Source organism: Aythya ferina (genome assembly GCF_964211825.1).
Source record: "Aythya ferina genome assembly, chromosome: 11".
Lineage (NCBI taxonomy): Eukaryota > Metazoa > Chordata > Aves > Anseriformes > Anatidae > Aythya > Aythya ferina.
The window spans coordinates 7,891,688-7,907,682 of NC_140307.1; the positions used below are offsets into that span (position 1 = coordinate 7,891,688).

Sequence of the window (15,995 nt, forward strand, 5' to 3'; positions counted from 1 at the left end):
CGTGCGCAATATGTGACCCTCATGCATGTCCCGCAGCAAGGAGCTGCCCCTCTGTCCCCCCCCGGCCATGCAAGGAGGGTTTTTGTGCACCCCTAAATGCAGGAGTGGGGAGAGAGAGGGGGAAACTGGGGCGGACCGGAGCCCGCAGGCTGCTGATGAGCACACCTGCTTAAAAAGCATCCACGCAACCTGCTCAAACCCCCGCTGCAGGGAGCCCAAAGCTCAAAATTACTGCTATTTGCCTGTGCCCCATAAATAACTCTGAGCAGGTGAGCTGCGAGCATCACGAGCACTCAGATTCGAGTCCTGCATCACTGAGAGCGAGCTGTGGGATCCCCGGGGACATCCAAGGGGGCTTGTCTGGGGGATTCACAGAAAAAAAACAGGGTTGCAAATGCCCCGGGCCAGATGTAACCCATCTCCAAGCCCCAAAGAGCAGCAAGGTAAAGGTTTCCTCAGTCTCTTCCCCCTAATCCTTGCTTCCCTCTCAGTGGAACACCTGCCTTAGGCCTGGAGCATCCTTCCCGGAGCATCCTCCTGGCCCAGGGAGAGGAGCCAGCAGGCAGAGCTGACCTGAAGCTCCCCAAATCCCGCAGGAGACAAGGAGATGCCACACGCACCCCAAAACCCAGCTCCTACAGCCCAAGCCCTCAGTTCAGCACAGCCAGAAAACCCTGGGGAGTCCTGGCAGGCACCAAAGTTGTCTCCTCCCAGAGAAATACTTGGCATGGGCCCTCGGCAGAGGCTGGGGCTGGGCATGGAGACATGGACAGGCTGCCCTCTGCTCCCAAAATAAAAAGGAAAAGCCTAGCTGAGACCCGATCAGCTCCTCCAGAACCCATCTCTTACAGCACATCTGTCCCTGATCCTTCTGCTCTGCCCCTGCACCGAGCCTGGCAGGCTGCAAAAGCACAGCAGGTCCCAGACATTGCCCTTGCCAGGAAAGTGCCTCCCTCCAGGACTGCTCAGCAGAAAGGCCATCAGGGCAGGGCATGGACCCAGCAAGCTTAAATGTTCCAAAAAATAGGGCAGCACCCACTTTGGACCCAATTCCTGCTGCAAGGGGCAACACCATGGAAGCCAGGATGGGTGCTCACAGCTTGAGCTGCCTCCAGGACACCAAAACCACCATCCCGAGCACCTCTGCACCTCCTTCCACCCGCACAGCCTTGGGCAGTGCCCGCCTCCCCCTCGGTGCCTTGCTCTGGGATGGCTGCTCCGTGCAGACAAGAGCTGCCCAGAACAAAGCTGGATTGAATTAGGGACCTTTCGGATGGTCTCTGCAGCAGCCAAAACCTCAGGGACGGGGAGGGACGGGGCGGCTTTGGGGAGGCAGAGCCCTTGGTCCCCGGGGAGCAGCAGCACACGAGGCACAGCGGGCGAGCTGTGGCTGGTTAAAAGGGGAGAAGCCTGCGCCCTGTTGCACAATTCAGAGCCATCCCAGCACCACCAGCTCCTGTTTGCCCATTGTACCAGCAGCAAGGGGCTGCTGCAGCCCCGTACCCCCTCCTCCGGAGCCCCCCACTCTTCCCCAGCCATCCCATGCACTAGTAGGGGCTGGCATTGCCACTCGCCCCCCCGTGCCCCGCTCTCATGCTGTCCTCCCACCCTCAGCCATGCCCATGGGATGGAGCTGACACTGCCATGGGACAGCCCAGGGGGCAAGGGTGGGGCTGCTCCTCCTGTCCCCAGGGGCAAACCCCAAGGGAGATGCTTCCCCTTGGGCCTGCGAGCAGGTGAAGCCCCAAATTCCTCCATCCCTCAATGCTCCGTGATGATCCATCTCCTCTTGGGCTGTTCTGAACTTGTCCCGTCTATCTGACGGCACCTATGAGCTGCACAGACACCCTACAGCTCTACCCACGGGGGGCATTTTACCCTAAAAAATACATTCTCCCCAGCGAGGCTGGATAACGCAGCGAGGCATCCAGGCTTTCCACGCAGGGGACACCTCCCCACCTGGAGGGAGCCCAGGGGGTGACACACACAGGCCACCGCCACCGCTGCCACCTTCCTGGCAGCCCCTCGGCAGTGCCATGGCAACAGCTGAGGAGTGGGGAGGCCCAGATGGCAAACTCCTCCGTCCCTCCTTCCCCACGCGCCGTGCCGGAGCACGCACGCCCTGCCCACGCCGCCAGGAGAGGTGGCTCCCCGGCACGCGGCACCGCAGGCGAGCCCGGCCTCCCCCAGGGCCCTGACGGGGAAATATGGCCTGGGGAGGTGGCACTGGCCCCGTGGGGCACAGCTGGGAGAAGAGAAGCCGCAGGAATCGGAGCTGAAGCCCTCTGGCACCCAGAGGTGGGGCAGCACACCGAGGGCACCCATGGGCAGGGCCACGGGTTGGGTGCCTCCTGTCCTCCTTGCTGTGGTGGTACCTGGGTTTTTTTCTGGCATGGAGGTGGTAAAAATAATCCACAGCTCCTGGTGGGGATGTATCGGGGTGGGGGGGTCATGCCCTGCACTGGGTGTGAGGTGGGTGCACCCCCTGAGGTGGACCCTTGCCAAGCTGAGCCTGTATTTTGGGCATAAATACAGCCCTGCTTGCCCCCCCCGTGTCCCATCTTTCTGTTCACCAGCAGCAGAGGGTGGAGCAGAGCCCCCCACCTCTCCCAAACCCTCCCAGGCCCCGAGCATCACCTCCCCCAGCTGTGGGGATGGGGCTAAGCCCCCTTCCTCACCCCCCAGCCCCACACACAGAGGCACCTCTGCCCACTTGCTGCCCACAAACGAGGCAAGCCGCCTAACGAAGCCGAGCCACCGGCGAGCGTGGCAAGCAGGGGAAACACCACGCAGTGCCGAGCTGAATCAGACCCATCTGCTGGAGTGATTCAGCGGCGGCCAGGCTGGGTTTGAGGCGCCGTCGCCCCAGCACTCGCTGATGGCCAGCGAGGAGAGGCCAAACATCGAGCATGGAGGGTGCTGGACCCGATGCCAGCCATGTAAGAGCATGAACCTGGTTCAGCCTGGCTCTGGGGGACTCCTCCTTCGCTAGGAAGCAGCCTCACCACCCAGAACACCCCCCTGCTCCATCAGCATCCCGCACAAACCACTGCCACCTCCCCAGGAAACGCAGACCTCCTGGGGAAAGTTGGCACTTGTGTTCGGTCTGGGCCTCTCGTGGCATTTCGGGGCTCACCCCGATCCTGCTCCCTCCTGGTCCCAGGCCCAGACCTAGGGGGAAGGTTTGGGGCCAGCAGCAGAGCAGGGGGGAGATGAAAAGGGAGCAGAGATGCAGCCAGCAAAACCCAGCACCCTGCCCTCACCCCCAGCTACGAGCAGCTCCTCTCCAGAAAAAAAAATAAAATACCCAGCATCTCTGGTTCTGGAGTTGGGTCTTTTTCTTCTGTTCTCCCTCTCCTTTTTTACAGGCTGCTTATCAGCATTTTCCAGTGTCAAAGCAGTAAAGGCATTTTCTGGGCACAAAAGGCTCACGCAATAACACCTCTCGCAGCAGTTCAGACCCGTGTGGGCACCTGACAACACGCACTCGCTGCCGAGCCTTCCCGGCCCTGGCCACCCCACAACGGGTTAAAACCAAACCACAACAAACAGCGAGCACAGGGGAAAAAATAAATAAATAAATAAATAAAATAAATAAATAAATAAAACACCGTGAGTTTCTCCGACTTCCCTAAGCATCACCCACGTCCCTCCGGCAGCGCAGAGGAAACGCTCCGGCCCCGTGGCGCTGGATAAATGTGGGGTGTTTGGAGGGTGGTGGGAGCTCCACGGTGGCTTTCCCCCATTCCTGTGGGGTGGGCACAGAGGGGTTTGCTGGCCAGGGTGAGTGGTTGTGTGCTGCAAACCTGCCTGGGCACTGCATGGACCCGTGAGGCAGCGGGGAAAGCGGCTCCAGTCATCTTTCCCCAGCAAAGGTGACGAGCAGAGCTGCGAAAGAAGCACTGCAATTACTCCATGGCTCTGCTGCAATTGCTCTGTGACCAAATAAAACAGCCTGGGGACCCGGCAGAGCACCCTCCCTCCACGCAGCCGTGCGATCGGGGTGAAAAATAAATAACTAGCCCTCCATTAGTCATTCCGAACCTTGCTGCATTTAACTGCCAGAATAAAGGATTCCACCTCTTCGCTGCTCAACTCCCACTGGCAACTTGCTCTGGGGGCTACATTTCCCTAAATGCTCACATTTCAATTAGCATTAGAATAATGAAATGGCTCGGAGTTCATCTCACCCAAAAATGTACTGGAAAATAAAGAGGCGAGATTGGAAGCGATGAGGGCTTTTCACGCAGGCACACACGCACACACACGCAGCAGGATGGATCCAGGAGGAGGAAATCTATTCCTTTCTCGACTCCACGCTGATGAGATTAACATGGGCTTTGCTAACTGCCTCTCCAAACAAGGATAATGCAACTTCAAGTTGATTTTCCAGATAAACAAGCATGCAAACAAACGCAAAGTGCTCAACTAAAAATATCTCCCGGCTCCGACGCTTCTCCCCACCACCACCCCGAGAGGAAAACACACAAACCCTGTCACAGCTCCACGGCGAGCCGCAAAATTATGACAATGCGAGTTAAATTAGCTACTTCAGGGACATCGTGCTCTGCCCTATTCCCCCCCCACACACATACCCCTCACGGAGGCGAAACCGCAGATTCCCCACATACACCCAGGCAGGGCAGAGAAGGGAACATTTTCTCTTGTGGGATGAAAAAATGACACTCTAATCAGCTCCAAAGTCTGGGAAAAAAAGAGCGAGCGGCTCAGAACTCGCTTTTCTTGCCCGATTTGGGTATGTGTGGCTGTGTGTGGCTCTGGCCGGGGTGTTCTCCCCCCTCCCTTGGCAGAAGCAAACAGTTAAAGGCGGCAGCAGCTTCAGCATCCTTGCCTGCTGCTCTCTCCTGCTAAGGAACCAAACCTCATTGACTTTATTCCTTTTAAGCTCCGGCCAAACTGTTGCTGGGCTTTTTTTTTTTTTTTTTTTTTTTCTTTTCTTTCGGTTGAAGGAAGGGAAAAGCCCGATCCTCGTCCTCCGCAGGCTGAGCTGGGGCGAGCGGAGCCAGGCAGCACCCGGGGCACCTGAGCCCAGCACCCGCAGCCCAGCCCCGCGCCCTGCCGCCGGGGAGCCCACTTACATCGAAGTGATGTTCCTTGAGATGTCCGTGATGTTGATGCTCGTGTTGCCATTGCTGCTGCCTGAATCCTGCCCTTCCAAGAGAGGGAAGAGGTTCCCATCATCCAGCTTCTTGCAATTGATGTCTGTCTTGCTGCAAAGACAATTAGCAGGGCAAGCCAGCACCGAAAGCAGATAGTCTCCCCAAATGCTCCAGAGCAAAAATACCCTCCAGAAAGTGCACTTGGTAGGGCAAAGAGAGACATCCATCTCCGATTGCTGCTGCTAAAAAAGAGGAGGAGGAGGAAAGGGGGGATGGAGGGAGGGGAAGGGGGGGAAAGGGGGGAAGGAAACAAAGACGGAGGGAGGCAAAAAAAAAAAAAAAAAAAAACGCACAACAACAAAAAACCTCAAGCGATCAGATGCAAAAATCCTCCAGCAGATGAAATCATGCTGGCAGCTGGCTCGGAGAGGCTGTAATTCCCGCTAGGGCAGCGGCAGCGGGCGGGGATGCATGCTGGCCCGGCCGCCCGCCCGCCGCTCCGGAGGATCGCAACGGAGGCTGGGGAGGCAGCCGGGGAAATAAATAAATAAGGCAAACGGTGCGAAAGTCACCAAGTCCCACCTACTGGGCAGAATTAAAATTGACACACCTGCAAAAAAAAAAAAAAAAAAAAAAAGGGGGGGGGGGGAAAAACAACGCAGCCCCACACACACACACGGACAAGGAGGGAGAGGAGGCTGGGGAGAGGAGGGGGCGACCCCCCCTTCCCATCGCTTCCCTCCCCCGGCCTGGGCAGCCCTGCTGCAGCGGGCACCAAAAAAAAAAAAATAGCAGGGGGAGGAGGAGGAGGAGGAGGAAGAGGAGGAGGAAGGCTTGCAAAGCGAGCCGGGCTCTGCGCGCTTCCCTCTCCGCAATAAAAAGGATTCCCCACCCCCCTCCCTCTCCGCCAAAATCAAGGCAGGGGAAAGGGGGGGGGGGGAGAAAGGGGAAAATCCCACCCCAGCAGGGCTGGAGCCCCAGCCAGAGGAGGAAAAGTTGCAGCTGGGGTTAAATTTGTGCCGGGGATGGGGAGGGGAGGGGGGAGCCGAGGGGCTCTGGCTTGGCTCCTGCTTTCTCAGGCTCTTTGGGAGGACGATGCTGCCTTTCGCTCGGTCCTTGGGTGTCTGCGGCCCCCCCCAACCCGGACAGATGGGTGGAGGGGAAAGGAAGACTGGACTGAACTGGAAGAGCGTAAAAGCCAGTGTGGATTACAGCAATTTTTTAAATATTTATTTATTTATTTTCTTTAGAAGATCCTAGCGAGAGGCTGATCAGACGGCTGGGTGGGAAAAAAAGAAAAAAAGGAAAAAAAAAAAAAAAAAAAAAGCGGCTGGAGAGCACCCAGGAAGGACTTTCTAGAAAACACAGACACACACACACCCCTCCGAAAGGCAGCGGGGGCTCGGTCGGGTGCCCGAGGTGCGGGCACAGCACCCAGGGCCGGGGGCTCCCATCCATCCTCCCTCCCCTGCTTCCCTCCTGCAGCAGATTCTGCAATCAGACATGCAAAAAAAAAAAAAAAAAAAAAAAAATCCTGAAAGAGGAAGACTGAAGTGTTGAAAAGGCTGAGCTCAGAGTGCCGAAATGGCATCAGGAGAGCAGTGAGTGCGAGCTGAACAGCAGAGCAAATTAAGATGCATGGTGCATTTTTGGCAAGCACAAACCCAAGCAGATCAGAGCGCTGCTTAATTTGCTCGGCTTTTCTACAGCGCTTTTCTGCATGCCTTTTTTTTTTTTTTTTTCCCCAATAGTTTCATGTCTCTGCTCCTCTGCACAGAGGCACGGCGCTAAGGGGACGGGAGAAGGGAGGAATTACAGGTGGAGGGCTCCAAATATTTCCAGGGTCTGCCTCTGCCAGGCTGCACGCCGGGAGGGGAGGCAGGCAAATCTCCGCAGGGGACTCAGCCAACACCTCCAGGCTCTGCTCTGCACCCCGAGCCGTCCTAGTCTGGTTGACGAAGCAATAGGATTTGGAAGGAAAAATTAAAATAAAGAAGGAAATAAAAGAGAAAAACTAATAAGGAAATGCAGGGGGGATTTGTCCACCTCCAGCCATGCCCACGGGAGCTGGTCCCAGCAGGGCTCGCGTGCTCCCCAATTGCATGCCCCCATATCACAGCCCTGGAAATTCCCATGTGGGGCACAAGGGATCAATCCTGCTCCTGGGGGGAAAGGCAGCTTTATGGGGTGCCCCATGGGGAGCAAGGCATCCATCCAGTGAATATATAGCGAGGTCAGAGGGCTGGTTTCTCCCCCAGCCCCACCTGCTTGGAAATTACTGAAGCAAAACACCCAGGTCCCCATGGAGGAGCCTTTGGGGACACCCCACAGCCAGCCCTGTGCAGGCTGAGCGGGGGGCTCAGCCCCTTCTGCAGGAGGTCAGGGGATGGGGATGAGGAGGGACTGGAGGAAATGTTCCTTCTGCTCCTGGGCTGACCTGGGTGGGAACAGGAGGGAAGCAGCTGTGTGTGCTGCCAAGACCCCCAGCAAAATCCTGTCCCCTGTTCCCCCAAGTCCTGTGCTACCCCTGGAGCTCGTTCTCTGCTTCCCACCTCCCTCGCACAAACAAGGCTGAGCCCAGAGGAAGCAGGAGAGGTCTCCAGTCATGTGCTCGGGGCTGTGCTGTCCTGGGAGAGATGCTGGAGCCCACCCGTGCCCTGATCCGCTGCCCCGTGCCAGGCAGACCCGCTGACGGGCAGGATTTGTGCCAAGGCACAGCTTCCTCTGCAGCAAACAGATAAAGCCTCTGCTCGTGGATGAAATGTGGCAGGGCAAAGTGGGGGAATGGAGCAGACGCTCAGAGGAGGTACCGAAAAGGAGCTCTTGGGGGTTCACAGCTCATGTTTGCCAAGCAAAACATCCCCGTCTTCCCCCAGATGGAAGGGGATGCTCGGCGAGGCCACCCCTTGCACACCTGGATCCAAAAGGGGCCGGGAGCAGTGGGGAGGTGCCAGCGGTGGGACCGTGCCACCCCTGCCTCCATCCCTCGCTCCTGCTCCTCTTGGAAGAGGGAGGCTGGAGCAGGGCGTGAGTGATGGGGCTGTCAGAGCACAGAGATGGTATCTCGAGCAGAGGCCTGGCCGTTATTGCTCTGAGGGATGCTGGCAAATTGCTCTTTCAAGAAGCATCCCCATGAAGGATGAAATCGGCGCCTCCTGCGAGAGCTCTCCCCCACGGGGACTGGGGGGGCCATGCTGCAGCTCCTTCCCCCTGGCCTTGCGGTGCCCCCAGAAGCTCACCCCAGTCCAGACAGGCTGTTTTATTTGCATTTCTGCACTTCCCACCTCCAAAGCATCGCTCTCCAGGCTAGCTTTCCTTTTGGGATGAGCTTTCCTCCCATCACTGCCGTCCCCAGGTAAATGCCACATCCCTGTGCCATGGCCACAAGGCACAGCTCTGCTCCAGGCAGCGGGCAGATGAAAGCAACAGTGCTGGGGGCAAGCCCACAAGGATCCCCGTGGTCCTCTCTGTGCTCAGTCATCACCACCCCACCGAAGCCTCCTGCCTCTGATCTCCATCCCTATTGATCTGGCAGCTCCACGCCGAGGCGCGCACCGCACTGCCTCTTACCAGAACAGCGCTCGCTTGAAATGATGAGCTGACGTTTTTCTGGCCCCCTCTCATCCAGAAGGACGTGCCCCTTTGCAGAGGTTTTGGAGATGGTTTCGGTGCCGGGTGGGTGCTGAGGGGAGAGCCCCCAGCTCACCAAATTAATGCTGGGGGTGCTGCCAGCATTCAGGGGGCACAACATCCCCCCAGCACCACTGGCTTGGGGCTGCAGGAGGGAGACATCACCCCTGTGGGGCCAAGAGGACTCTTGCCCAAGCCTCAGAAGTCCTGGGAGCATCAAAAAGTGCAGTCCTGGAGCAAATCCCCTCGCTCCCACCACCCCAGGAGCAGCTCGGGGGCAGCTCTCATCCTGCACAGCACCCAGCCTGGGAACACGCAGGGGGATGCTCATACCTGTGGGCACTGTGAGCAGTGTGACAAAAGGTTCGGTCTCCGTGGGGACCTGTCCCCAGCAGGGTGGCAGCAGATTTAGGGGTCCCAGGAGCCAATGGAGACATCGCAGCAGATGAACTCTCAGGGACTGTAAAGAAAGTATAGGGGAAAGTACCTAACCAAGGACTGCGTGCCCATATAAATGGGAACAAGAATTTCAAGGGAAAACATATACAGGGGAGGACGAAAGGAATAGCCCTGTCCCAAAGATAACAAATATTGCTGTGCTTGCATTCATGGCTCCAACCTGAACCAGATTCCCACCTAGGAAGCTCCTGAATTAATGTGTCTGGAGAGGGGAAAGGTCTGCCCGTGGCTGTGATGTCCAGGGAGGACAACGGCAACGATCAAAGAGAAAAAAAGACAGAAACAAGGGTCTTAGAAAGTGGAAGGGAAACACAGGAGCGTAATGCAGAGCAGATGATAGCTGCAGTCAGGACACCAAGGCAGCACGGCTGGGTGGACCTGGCTGGTCTCTCACCAGGAAGAAATTGGAGCAAATCCCAGGCAATTGGAAGGAATCACAGACAGCAAAGCTCCAGCATGGGGCAGACTGAAAATCCTGGGGGTCTGCTTGGAGAGGGGTGCTGGGGACACCGGGATGGGGCTGAGCACAGCTGAGTGCACGCTTCTGCTCCCCCTGCTTCCTAATGTTCGAAAAGGCTGGCAAAATTAAAGCTGTTAGAAGGATAAAGAAGGCCTGGGAAACTCACTGACATGTGATATCGCCTCAGCAAGGAGCTGAGCGAGGCTCGGAAGAAGATCAAGGAGATCAGCATCAGAAAGCACTGAGGATGAGCCACCGCCACAGCACCGCCGAGCTCCCTGGGCACACACCAGCCCCTGCTTTCTCCAGACCTTCCCATCACAGGTCCTGCAGAAGTCCCAGGACGGACGGGAGGCTGCGGGTGTGCTGGAAGCAGATAAGGAGAATTACGGTGCTGGCATTGTTCCGCTAATGACCTGCCATCTGCGTGTCTCACGGGTGCCCTGCATCCTCCGGCATCCAGGAGGGGCAGAGCTGGGATAACCCAGGAGCAGGACGTGGTGCTGGGCACCAGGTGAAGCAGCACCTGGGTGGTGCTGGGTGCTGGCTCCGGGTGCTCAGGTTAAGTCACTGCTCACTGGAGAATCGATTCCTCCTCACCCTGTGTGCTCTTCCCCGCACACGCACACAGATGTGCTCCCAGCCCCTGCTCTGGGAATAAATCGAATCGCTTTACAAAAAGCTCCCCAGCCTGTTTGTGACTTCAGCTCCAACCAATTTCCCTTCAAAGGTGACTCTCTTGACTCTGGGAAGAGGTGCCAGAGTGGGCTGAAGCAGGGAAGAAGCTAAAATAACCAGCTCTTCACAAAACAATTTACCAAAACATTTTTCTGAGGGTGCTCTGCCAGAGAGATCTGGTGAAGATGCTATTATCTGAGGCAGGGTAGGGAAAGCAGCTTCTGCCTCTGTCCAAGCCCTGATGGGGGAAGAAAACCCAGCCCCATCTCAGCATCCGGTGCCTTGATGTGCTTCCCGGTGCCGGGGAGAGGAGAGGTGCTTGCAGACCTGTCGGGCAGATGGCTGTGGCCCCAAAAGGGCATCGTTTCAAAAATCCCTGCTACCTCTCTCATCCCAAAGACAAATCCAGTCATTAGCTGCTTGAAACGGTTTCCTGGCATACCAGGGCAACTGCAAAAGCCTGAGTTTAAGACATCTCCCTACCCCGTGATGGGTACAATTAAGACTCTCAACCCACCACAGCCTCGTGGAGGAAGAACTGACCATGCCAAACCCAAAGGGACCATAACCCATGCAGCTGGGCTTAGCCAAAATACCCAAGTCAAGCAAGCAGCACCCCAAAACACCCCAAATCCCCATGTGGGGATGGCAGCAGCTGGGACTCAATAGCATAACTGTGTTTTGATCCCTCTTGCCAGACTTCCTCGGCACAGGCTGGGAGGTGATGCCACCTCGCAGGAGGGATCTCACTGCTGGAAACATCTCCTGCAGGTTCTGCTCACCTGGGGGGCCAGGGGGGCTCAGGGCTGGGGTTTGGGGCAGGTTTGGGCTCTGCAGCAAAACCCTTTGCCATCCCCATGGTGTTGGGATTAACCTGCGAGCCCCCAAGAGCTGGTGGGGATGGAGAGGTGGCTGTCCCCAAGCTGGGACAGGCTGTGGCCAGGCCAGCCTCGGATGCTGTCCCCAGCCCCCGTGGGCTTGCAGGGGGGGTGGGAGGCAGGAGCCTGGCTTGTGAGCTGTGGCGAATGTCCTGCCAAAGCGTCTGCAATAAACAAATCAATAATTAAGGGAGGATATACATTAGCCCTTGAACATGCTCCAGGTAGAGCTTATTTTAGACCTTTAGGAAAACGTGTGAGGGGAGGAGAGGTGCGGGGCTGTAAGGGGCCACAGTCTGCAGGGGGACGGGGTGGGCTTGGGGCTGGAGGTGGAGGGTTGGCAGGATGGGGCTGAGATGCAGGATGAGGGACGTGGGGGAGGCAGATGGTTGGGAAACCCATGTGGGGCCATGGAGAAGAGGGATGAAGGCAGTTGTGTAGGCAAAATGTCCCCCATCCCATGTTTTCTGGGTGAGTCCCACCACCAGCACTTCTCCTCCAATGATGGAGGTGCCCAGGGCCTGCCCCAGCTCCTGGGGGGCTGGTCACTGACTTGGGGTGGGCACTGGGTGGAAGAAGTGCTCACTCCTGCCTGGCTCCTCCAAACGTATCCCTTGCTGAAGTTCACTGCGTTCCCAAAAGCAGCCCGCCAACCTCACACCTACCTGTCTGAAGCTCAAGGTGCCAAAAAACCTCTCCTACCTCCTGCCCAACTCCATCCTACAGCCTAACAGAGCATCCTGCAGCAGAAAATGATCTCTCAGGTCATTTTGGCCATGGTGACGGACACAGAGCTCCCAGCTCCCTATGGGTTCAGCATTTCAGGGCTGTGGGGCACACCACTGGGGCTGGGAGGCAGAAGACACCAGTAAGCCCTGAAGATATAATGTCACTTTGTTCTCCACATTGGTGCCCGTATCATCACTGCCTGGCCACTTCTAACACCTATGGGGAAAAAAAGCCCAAGATCTCCCAAATAAATCTTTGTGCTACTGAAAGGGCTAAATCCCCTCAGCTTTTAGCCTGTTGCTGAGCAGTTCCCAGCACCGAGCAGTTCCCACTATCAGGGCGCTCCCCCTGCCCTTACCGAGAAAGATCTGGCTACCGTGATTTATGCCTGCCGCATATCCGAGCTGGCTTGCCCCACACCTCTGCATTCGGGCTGGAGCTGGAAGCCACGCAGGAGCATCAGCTAATGTGAAACACAACCCACCTTCTCCTCCGGGGGAGGTCCCAAGAGCCCATCTTTCCATCCTCCCCTCCCCTGGCTCAGCACCCGCTGCCAGGCGAGGCTGCGGGCTGCCACAGCCAAGCCCATCAGCAGCACCGAGCAGCACACTGCCAGCCCTGCTCTTCCCCCCGAGCTGGGGAGGCTTGGAGAGAGCTGTAGGGAGGGATGGAGGCAGAGCTCTGCCAGCCGTGGTGCTCAGCCACCCCTTGTACCGCATCCCGGGAACCCATTTTGGTCCGAAATCTCCGACACTGACGAGTTTTTCCTCCAGCAAAGAGCTTCTGCTACCAGGAGGTATCGGTGAAACACTTGTGATGCAGTTCAGCTGAGTAAAATAAATAAAAGTGACTAATGACTGATTAAATATTAAAGGATCGCTTTATTTTTGCAAATACACAGATGACTGCACACAGCTGAAATCTGGAGGTGGCCCCTACAGCTGAGGAGGCCAGGGACGGGCCGTGAAATGGCACCAGGCTTTTCCTTGCCCTGCGATGAGGAGCATCTGGACTGAGACTTCTGCTTCCCACCAGGACGGAGCTACCCATGTGCAGATTATCCAGGCAGAGCTCCTGCAACCAGGACAGAGAAGCTGAGCCTCCAGGCCACGCCGTGCCAACCAGAGCCAGTAGGATCTGCCTCGTCGTGCTGCAGGGCTCCTCTGGCTCCCCAGCCTGCCTCGCTGACACGCCAGAGCCACCTAATGAGGTTAAGACTAATATTTCCTCCCGCTGCCCATTAAAGCTGCCTGGTGGGGAGCTCCTTCTCCACCAGTCCCACCATTCTGCTGGCTCCAGCAGCTGCTGTGGCCCTCCCTTCCCCTGCCACGGGGTGGAGGAACCTCTCCTTCCCCCAGGGCACCATCACCTCGTCCCCCTGGGCACCCCGCAGGCACGCGGGCTGAGCAGCCAGCACATCTCCAGACGGCTGGGACACGTGGAAAGCACGTGCTCGCTTCCCAGGCAGTGTGTATGGGGAAGAAGAGGCACAGTTTGTTATGAAATAATTCTCTCAGCACCATCTGGTTGCTTGATCCATCCCCAAAAGCCTGCTGGAGAGGACCACGCTGACCCTAAATGCAGCTTCCTTCCAGAGAGATTGCAACTGAGTGAGAATATTTTTTCTTGGTGTTAGTTTTACTTTTTTTTTTTTTTTCCAGTAAGATGGAGTCAAAGAGGCACTGCAGCAACACATCTACACCAGCCCCAGCCTCTGGAGGACCCAGAAAAAGTTGTCCTGGGTTTTTGCCTTCCCCAGCCATCTGCAGCTGGCCATGACCACTGCCCAGGCGCGGAGAGGGAGGGCGCTCGGTGCAAGTCCTGGTTATCAGGAACTCCAAGGGAAAGGAATGAACCAGTGCCAAATGGCGAAGGATAAAATCAATATGGGGAGAGCTGTTATTTAAGCTTCTGAGCTCCAGGGTATTACAAACGTTGGAGAGCAATGAAATAAAAATGATACATAAAGTGACAACATCATCATGTCTGTATAACTGACGCCCTTAGCAGCTGTTTGGTCGGAACAACAGAAGTAAATCCAAATCTGTGCCTGCTGCCCAGGGCTGTCTGGCACTCCTAAGGGGGCACTTTGTGATCAGAGAGAGAGGAAATTACAGGGTCTTTATGCCAACTGGATCGTTTTTAACCTCCTTTGGTCAGTGTGCCCTGGAAGCCCGGAGGATCATGCCGTGAGCTCCTCACCCTACTGAGCAGCCCACGGGCTCTTCTGGAAGAGGCTGGGTCTCTTTGGAGGTGGTGGAGATCCCACAGGGAGCCCAGGAACTTTGGGTGGCAGCAGGGATCCCTGGGCACAGAACTGCCATGGCCAGGAGCTGCCCCTTGCAGGACGCCAGTCCCTGGGCTCCACACTGCACAGGTGGTGCTGGGGACAGATCCAGCAAACGCGAAACCAGGAGGGAAAATGCTAGGCTGGCTTGCGAGGTGTCCTCTTGCTGCCTTCGAGGCTTTCTGGCACCTTCTTATCACCCTTTAAAGCTTCCCACACCAGTACAAAGCAATAACGTTTTCATTTCTCTCTTCATTGGTAGAAAAGTGAGGTTTTTTATGGCTTTCTCTGCCTCTCAATCATCTCCCCTCCTATCAACCTGAGCTCTCGGTACCGACTGCCATTCCCCAAGCTTTTCCTCCTGCCAGGGCCCGTGTGGCACCTTCGCATCCCGTGGGGCATCCCATCGGAGCATCCCGGGTCCCCAGGGGAGCCAAACGGGTGCCAGGCTGGGCTGCAGGATGGTGTGGATGGGAAGCGAGCCCCAAAATTATCTCTGGGCTCTTTAGGAGGCAGAGGGACACCGCAGAGCATCCAGACCTTAAACTGCGAGAGGATGCTGCTGCTGCGCGGCGATTCCTGCTGCCACCTTAGGGAGAGCCAAAGAAATGCCAAACCCAGCTGCTCTCGCAGAGCATTCAGCATTAAAACCCAGCTCCGGCAAGGCCGAGGCAGGAGTTTAACCTCCGTGCAGTGAGAGGTGCTGAGGGATGGCGAGCATGTTAACCCCGCTCCGGGCTGCGCCCCGCAGCTGCCGCCGCATTAACCCGGCTCCGGGAAGGCTCCAGCACAGAAGCTTTTAGCACAGCCCCTGCCACACGGTATGGGCTTGCTGGAGCAGAGCAGCAGCTTCCCGCTCCCCCAGCACCACTTAACCTCCCCGAGATGCTCTGGGAGGTGCTGGCAGGCTCAGTGGGACGTGCAGGCAGCGAGAGGAGCGGTGCCAGGTCCAAATCGATGGCATGGCCAGGGGCAGCGGGGATGAGCCAGGGCTGGCCAAGGTGCATGTGCACAGGATTCTCTTTTCTTCTTTCTTGCCTGTGTTCATCACCTTGGCACGCTGCCTTGGGGACACCTGGCATGGTCTGCAGCCCTTCTCTGCCCAAAGTGCCTTCCCCAGGCTCGTGCTTCCTCCAGCCTCTCCCACCGCAGTCCCTGCAGCCCCGACACAAGCTCAATGCTGCTTGGATCCACCCCAGGGGCTGTGGTTTTCTGCCACACTCCTGCCTGCTCCCAGTTCCTAACAGCGGTGGAAATGAGGGAGGGAAAGGGGATGTTTTGGACCATGGGCTTTCTGGAAGGAGAAATGAGATGGATGGGATGGGATGGGATGGGATGGGATGGGATGGGATGGGATGGGATGGGATGGGATGGGATGGAGTAGGATGAGGAGCTCAGGTGTAAAGCTGGGAACATTTCTTGCTGATGCTTCCCTGCATTTGGGAAGAGGTAGAAGGGCCCTGCTGCAGCCACAGCCACTGCCTATCCCACAGGTACCTCCCAGCCCACCCAGCATCCCTGGATTTGAATCCTTCCCACCTCCTCTGCCGCCCCCCTGCTGGTGCGCAGCTCCCGCCCAGGACCCCCGTCAGACGCAGCGTGGAGGTGGGCGGTTACACCGCGCCTCACCCACCAGAGGTGTCAGGAGTCGGGGAAAAGAAGAAGAAAAGGGGAAAAAAATAGAAGCAGAAAAACAGCCTCTGGGTTTCTCCTCTGCGGAGCAGCACGGGAGAAAGGAAGAGCTGGGGGGTTGA

At 57.1% G+C, this 15,995-nt stretch overlaps 1 protein-coding gene across 5 annotated transcripts in view; it reads right to left on the reverse strand.

The window, feature by feature from the left end:
• NTRK3 (neurotrophic receptor tyrosine kinase 3) overlaps positions 1–5,421 on the reverse strand; it is a 195,306-nt gene extending 189,885 nt beyond the window's left edge. For 2 of the 5 annotated variants that reach the window (XR_014696952.1, XM_084532677.1), the window contains exon 1: positions 5,100–5,421. Coding sequence is in view for 3 of the 5 variants with exons in the window: in XM_084532677.1 (XP_084388803.1) it covers positions 5,100–5,347 (248 nt within the window). In the remaining 2 variants the exon portion in view is untranslated. Of the gene's footprint in view, positions 1–4,595; positions 4,688–5,099 lie in introns of those variants that run through there. The other 3 variants (XM_084532678.1, XM_084532682.1, XM_084532683.1) reach the window with 3 other exon arrangements.
• Positions 5,422–15,995: the final 10,574 nt, after the last annotated feature.